At 45.4% G+C, this 7,332-nt stretch overlaps 1 protein-coding gene across 1 annotated transcript in view; it reads right to left on the reverse strand.

Moving 5' to 3' along the window:
* The window catches only part of LOC142767396 (lysosomal alpha-glucosidase-like), a 37,055-nt gene that overhangs the window by 21,011 nt on the left and 8,712 nt on the right, over nucleotides 1–7,332 (reverse strand). The window contains exons 4-7 of the mRNA XM_075868960.1: nucleotides 5,765–5,904; nucleotides 4,702–4,864; nucleotides 2,397–2,499; nucleotides 1,083–1,357 (exon numbers count right to left, since the gene is read on the reverse strand). Coding sequence (XP_075725075.1) covers nucleotides 1,083–1,357; nucleotides 2,397–2,499; nucleotides 4,702–4,864; nucleotides 5,765–5,904 — 681 coding nt within the window. The remainder of the gene's footprint in view (nucleotides 1–1,082; nucleotides 1,358–2,396; nucleotides 2,500–4,701; nucleotides 4,865–5,764; nucleotides 5,905–7,332) is intronic.

Raw genomic sequence — 7,332 nt, forward strand, 5'->3', positions numbered from 1 at the left:
AGGAGATGCATCTGGCTACAATCTCTGAGAGCAGCGCGGCATTACCTCGAGAATTTTTCGCTTTATTATTTTATTTTCTAGTTCGCATGCTTCAGACGGGAACATACCCTAGCCTCGTAACCTATAGCCATTACTCCGATATTTCAGAACTTTGTCCGGACTGCCAGAATCGCAGTGATTTTAACCACATGCTCTGGAGGTGCCCCTTTTTACTAAGAAAAAGTGAAGAATTTTCTGAGAACTCCTTTCATTTAATGCTCACGAGTACGGTTCTCATACAACAACTCAAGGCTGTCCAGAAGGCACACGATGCGGCGGTGAGGCTGGGCCTCCCCGTTCCAACGTGGGAGCGGCCCGCGATCCTACCCCTATAAAACGGGGGTGGAATCCTTCAGGACCCCAATAAAAGTTTTTCATCCATCCATCCATCTAGATCACAGCATTAGCTGTGATCGCGTAGGCTCCCTAGTGAGCGCGGGTGCGTCGCGCCATCACGTGGCAGCCACGCTAACTATGCAGCTAGCCATGTTCTGATCAGCCAATGGCCGTGGATTTCGTGTCTATGACCTGGTCATCTTTAAATTATGAAGTCATCTGTCAAGAAAATAGTGAGCGGTGTCTAGTTGACTTTGTATAATAATTCAGAATTTCAGCCCCACGCTGCGCTATAACGCTAAGTTCGCATGTTCTCAGGCCTCTCGGCTACCGATTAGCAGCCTTTTCTGGCCAATCTAAAAAAAAAATCATGAAAGAAACCTCTAACGGAACTGAAAGTGTATAAACTTATAAGGAACTTCCCGAGGAAAAGGCAACGATAAATTTGGCATGTGTTTTTTTTTCTGGCCCTCACAAGGAGACCAGTGAAATTCGCTCGCTTGAAATAGTACTCGCACGCATTTAAGATATTGTCGGATCTACATTCACCCCATCAAGCATTTTAGCCGGGGAGTACACTACATAGTCGTTGGGGTAGGCTAACCATACATTCTCTCCAGCGAGTATTTTAGTCGGGAAGTACCACGTGGTAGTTGATGAAGGCGAACAGTAGATTTGCTGCACTTATTGCTATAGTTGGGCCGTACCACGTAATAGTTTGAGTTAGTGAGTAGCGGCTTCAAAGGGTCCTCCCAGTCGCTTTCGTCAAAGAAGTGCTTAGGGCCATGCTTAAAGCCAGGTGGCAGCCGGGGCAGGGACGCGTGGAGGCCCAGAGCCCAGAACGGTGGCATGGCAGGCCTCCCAACAACGTCCAGGTATTGGCGCACTACGTCGGCCGGAGACGGCCCGCCGAACACGAACACGTCCACCTGGCCGCCCAATGAGCGGAATGTCAGCGCCGGTGTCACGTGACCCAGCACCTCTGCGTGCACGATGCATCAACGTCACATTAATGTCACTTTCGTTTTGTAAAACAAGTTCATATCAATCCTAATTAAAAAGTCACAGTTCCGCGGCAAGGGCGAAGCAATGAATGCGATAGAAACAACTAGAAATGTAACGCTGAGAACGGAGAGCAGACCAAAATGTGCAGCGCGCTGCTCATGCACAAATGACGCACGAAAACAACATACACAGGACGAGAGCCAACACACAACGTTCACCGCTCGACACTTAACTCGCTTTTTAAACAGAGAAGACGCACGAAACGTAATCACAAGTACAGATGAGTGCAAACTAACAAGTTCCCCAGTTGCTATACTTCATTGTGCGTGAAAAGTGCGCTCTTCTCGCAAGCGGGAACTGTGCAGCGAGCGAAGTGACCTGGGCAGGCAACTAACGCAATCGTTTCTGTGAAAGCCGAAGGCACACGATTCTGCCAACCTATATATAAAGCGCGCGCGCACCGGAATCTAATCACCCCACCAATACCGTTCGCGGTGCAAAGTACGCGTGGGAGATAAGCATGCGTCGGAGCATCATGGCGAGCTGGGCGCTGAGCCTGGGCCGCTTTTTTTCTTTCTTGAGTTTTAATATATATAGATACGTATACATATACGGCGAATGACAGTGGTGGCGACGGCAAAAAAACCGGCCGGGACTGCCCATATAATTGCTATCACAATAAATTGACGCAGAATCACTTTTAGGAATATTGTAGATAAGACAGAAGCGTTGAGCTTTATCGCAGATAGTGACCTCCACTGGTACACCGTTTTCGGGCGGCAATGGTATAGCGTCTGTCACTTTCTCGAGCCCTACGACTTTTAACTTTCATTTCTTTTTATTCATTTTTTCACGTTTTAATTACACGCAGCTTGTTTCCCCGTCTGCTTTCACTGAATACACGGTATGTTTCTCTTTAAATGTTTTCACGGCGTGTGAGTTCTTCCTTCTACGAGAACCTAGCCCCGTATCTGTTTTTTTAGACAGCCGATGCGTGCGTGTGTCGATGGTCTCACCAAATATGGCGCTGGTTCGGAAATATACGCCGAAGCTCGTTCCCAGGCGGTCAAAGCCCATGTAGAACGGGTGGCTGCCGTGGAAGAAGTGCTCGCTGCCATTCTGCACAAAGGCAAACACGTATGCTACGGTTAATGATGCCGAATACTACGTATGCTATACATTATGCTAACATTCACGCGGTTTTGCATAGATGACAGGACTTCCTGATTGATTCTTTCTCTTTCTTAAGTATTCTACGGCGTCTCTGACACACCAGCCCGTGATTTCACTACAACATAGATACTGTATAGACTTGCACAAGCCTGTATTAAAGCTGTCTTCGTTACGCCCGAGAAGCAAGGTTCTAGCTTGACCAACAAGCCGATATTAAACGATTGAATAAATGATTGATTGATTGATTGATTGATTGATTAATATGTGGCGTTTAACGTAACAAAACCACTATATGATCATGAAAGACGCCGTAGTGGAGGGTTCCGGAAATTTCGATTATTTGGGGTTCTTGAACATGCACCCAAATCTGAGCACACGCGCCTACAACATTTCCGCCTGCATCGGAAATGCAGCTGGAGCAGCCGGGATGCGAACCCGCGACCGGCGGGTCGGAAGCCGAGTACATTAACCACTAGACCACCGCGGTGGGGCCGAACATGAACGATGGATTCACGGATTGTTCCGTAGGGGTTTTACGTGAATCGAATTCGTACGTGCAATAATGAAGCCACGTGTTACTACAAGAGTCTTTTAGTACTTAAAGATATTGAAAGACTCTAATGCTACGCCCGAGGGCAGCCTTTCGTACTTGAAAACAAAGCAGCAGTTTTCTCAGTAGAAGACCAACTGTATACTACGACTGCCATGACGTGAACGTTCCTGTGTGATGCAATTCTTCACGATTGAATCACAAAAGACTTGCTCGATAAATGAAGTGTTTAACCGTCATGGTTGTGTGTCCTATAACAAACAACCGATCCTTCGGACTACTAAGCTCTTGTTTGTCTATGCTCAGCCATGTTGCACCTGCGTAGCATTGTTTCGTCCGTACGCCAGCGACCCTATGCATTTTATTTGTTTTAAGGACCCAGACCTTTGTTTCATGTCATCGCTTGGTAGAACACCTAAAGTACTAAAATAGGTCAAAAGAAAACGCTGCAGGTCAAGTCAATAATAATAAAAAAAGCTGAATCGAAGTATTGCGCTAAGCCTCCGGGAAATGTCGAAAAAGTAAGCTTTTTTTATTTATCTTCAGTTTAATTGTTCTTTTCTCCCGTCTTTCTGCCTCTCCCTTTCCGTCTTTCTCAGTCTTTTTAATGTTTATAATATTTATTCGACTTTCTTCATCATTTTCATGCAGTTTCAAATTTCATTCCTACTTTTTCTCTTTCATCTCTTTGTATTTGGAGCTTGCTTTTTTATATTTTTATTTGTGGTTTTACCTGTGTTACACCAAGCGCACTATCATTTTTTGGCTGATGATGATAAGTGATCATCGCAAGGCGCTCGAAGAAAGAGAAAAGTGTTTTTGGCGGAAGCGAGCGCTCAATGCGGTACACAGAGGCCATTACGCCAAGCAGCAGAATACTGCAGTACACTACCGCATGCGACAGCATGCAACAGTCCAACTCCTTGATGTGCACCGCACTTCGTATAGGTGAAGTTTGGGTGTCACTGGAGCACAAATAAAGGTTTCTTTTTCCGTGGTGGGCACCGAACACGCATCATGTTGAGCACGTCGGCCCTTGCTTGGCCACGACCACCAACGTCGCCTAATGGATGATCCTTCTGTCCGAGCAAGTTATGCGCCAGCACCGAGATTTAGACGCAGGTGTAGGGTAGATAGAAGTGGAGCGCGAACGACGACGAATGTGAGGCAACGACTCAGACGCAAGCCGAGCGCCAACAAAGACGGGCGCACTCAAAGCTCCGATTCAGAAAAGCACGAGCCCAGCGCCACCGCAGGCAGGCGAACTCTCATCTCTCCGCTGCAGTTTGTAAAGTTCTAACGATATTGAACTCACGGGATTTTTCTTTCTTTCACTGCATCTCATCATTGCCTCCTTTGATATCGCATAATTTCGCGTAAACTGACCCTCGTCCCACACAGGTGGGCATTTCTCTTATTGAAATGGCAATCCTTAGATAACATTGTAGCTGGGCTAACCGCGTTTACCTGAGAACAAAAAGACAAGAACAAAAAGAAGCACCACTAAGCCACGACCTCGCCTTCAGAGGAAAAGCAGGACTTTCAAATGAGACGTGCGCAAACATGTCGAAGGAGCAGAAGGTACGTTCAATAATCACCAGCGCTTGCAGGTCACGATTGAATCCAACGTGAGGCTGGAGGACGCTGCGCTGCAAGGGTCCTCTGCCCAATCCGAGGCCATACAGGTTGGTGGTCGGCAAGAGCGTCACCAGCTGCACGAACCGCGGAGTGTACACCAGTCGGGAGAGGTCTGTCTCAAACCTGCAATGTGCGCGAATCATATCGCGTGGTCGAAAGTAACAAACAAACAACCAAACAAACAGACAAACAGACAGAGACAAACAGACAAACACAGATAGATAGATAGGTAGATTGATAGATAGATAGATAGATAGATAGATAGATAGATAGATATAGACAGGCCGACAGACAGACAGACAGACAGACAGACAGACAGACAGACAGACACAGACAGATAGATAGATAGATAGATAGATAGATAGATAGATAGATAGATAGATAGATAGATAGATAGATAGATAGATAGATAGATAGATAGATAGATAGATAGATAGATAGATAGATAGATAGATAGATAGACAAAGCTCTGTGTCAAGCTTCACCTAAAATACTATACCTCAACTTGTTTTGTAAAGTGGGTTTCACCTTTGGCTTTTCCGGTAAAGGTGGTGCACGCTTTACAGTAGTGTTGAAAATGAATGTATGGGAACGATTTGACGAAGGGGTGTAGGATGGACACAATGGCGCGTACAAACAAAGGACGCCAATACCATACCCCATGTTTGCGTAGTTTTCTTGTGTGCGTGATTGTGTCTTGTGCATGCTGTTTTACCAACCATCATGCATCACCAACTAGCCCATCACTAAGTATGAAGTAAATCGCAACTACTTCGCTGAAGAGCACGGATGGTATCGGGGCCTCCTATACCAGAGGTGCGACATTAAGCTAAATAAGTTGAATTATCATAAAATAAGCTTGATGCTTTTAAGATTCACCATTTTATGCACAGCGCCGTAGTGCGTCGCAAGTGATCATTACGCTTTAAACGCTTTGACCCGCTACATACAGCGTTAGGCCTAGTACAGTCTTGTGCAGTTTCAGGATGCACGCGCTGAAGCCGCGCACGCAAGGGTGCTCACAGTATCTGTCGGTCTCCCTGTCTGTACACGACCACGTCGCCGAGCTTGGTCGTGTAGATTGCAAGCAACCGCGAGGTCGGCTCGTGCTGGCCGGGAACAGCGGGAACGCTGGTGCGGTACAGGTCATCGTGTGACGTCACCTGCGCCAGTGAATGTGCGCTGTTATTTTCGGCTTCTCGATTCCCTTTACACTGACAACACTTGAACAACCCATATTGTGCTAGTTCATCAAGGTAAAATTAATCCATGGCACACTTGAGGAAGACTGACGGGATGAACTCAGCGACTGTGTCTCGTGTTCTTATTGACTGTCTTTATGAACAAAACAGAATGAATTGATTAAGAGCTAGCTTTTTGTTAGCCATAGCATGATGAAACCAGCAGATAAGTAGGCTAAGAAAAGCACGGGAGACCTTCTTTTTCTGAAGGTTTAGCAGCAATGCAGCAATAATGTGACAAAAGAAATATGAAATAAATTGAATTAAAATTTATTTATGAAACTTACGGTTGAAGCCTTCAGATTACATCTTTCATGATTACTACACTACAGTTTAAACCTGCAAATTACACCCTTTAGTCTAATTATCCAATCATTTCATTAGGTTGTGTCTTCGTAAAGTGTGCGTTGTGGTTGACGTGATTACGCCGACAGCAGTGCGAAGACTCCTCCCAGGGTTAGGTTTTGTTGAGGCATCCAAACACTATGCGTCATTAAAACATTCATCAGTTACTTGAGTAGCCAAAATGACAGTGGAGAATCTCATACGTAAATACTCCGGAAGTCGGGATTCGACCAGACGTATGCTCAACAGAGAGCAAAGATAAAATAGGAACAATAAATGAAGTGGTGCGCGATAGGAAAGAAATGCATATCAAGTAAGAAATTTTTGCATGTATTTGTGTGGGGGAACTGCACTTGCAAACAATAGCAATTACGTTCGCGGAAAAAAAAACAACTAATGAATTAAAACGAAAACACCGGCCCACTTTCCTTACGAAGAGAAAGCTCCCCGCTATACCCAAAAATTTACGTCGCAGTAGCAATGATAAACGAATCTTTCGCGTAGCGACTTCCATTACACGAAAAAGCAAGCAGCTTTAGTGTAGAGTAATAGGAAAGAGGTCGTCAGTGTGTCGCTGCAAACGCACGCGCGTTAAGAGATGCATGGTTAAAAAAAGCAATACATGAGGCTCAATTTGTGACATAAACGTCCCGTGAGCTCCTACGGCTACAATAAGAAACAAAGGGGGACATATATCGGCTCCTTTAAAATAAATTATGTGGTATTCGTGCGCTTTCGTCAGAGTAATAGTCGTGAATCTCAAAAGCTACACTCTTTTACCTTACACGCCTGACTGCACAAGAGCCAGATTAAGTTTCGAGAACTGAAGACACATCATGGTTAATAACATACATGCTTTACTAACCACTTTTCGGGAAAGTGGTTAGTCGTGGTTAGTCTGGCCACCCTACTGTGGCAAAAGCAGTTTGCCCCCCTTCCCCATGTCATTGCCACCTTAGAATTCCTACTTTTATTTCCTCTTGGCTATTGATTTATTTCCTAGAT

The sequence above is a fragment of the Rhipicephalus microplus genome, chromosome 7 (assembly GCF_043290135.1).
Source record: "Rhipicephalus microplus isolate Deutch F79 chromosome 7, USDA_Rmic, whole genome shotgun sequence".
Classification (NCBI taxonomy): Eukaryota; Metazoa; Arthropoda; class Arachnida; order Ixodida; family Ixodidae; genus Rhipicephalus; species Rhipicephalus microplus.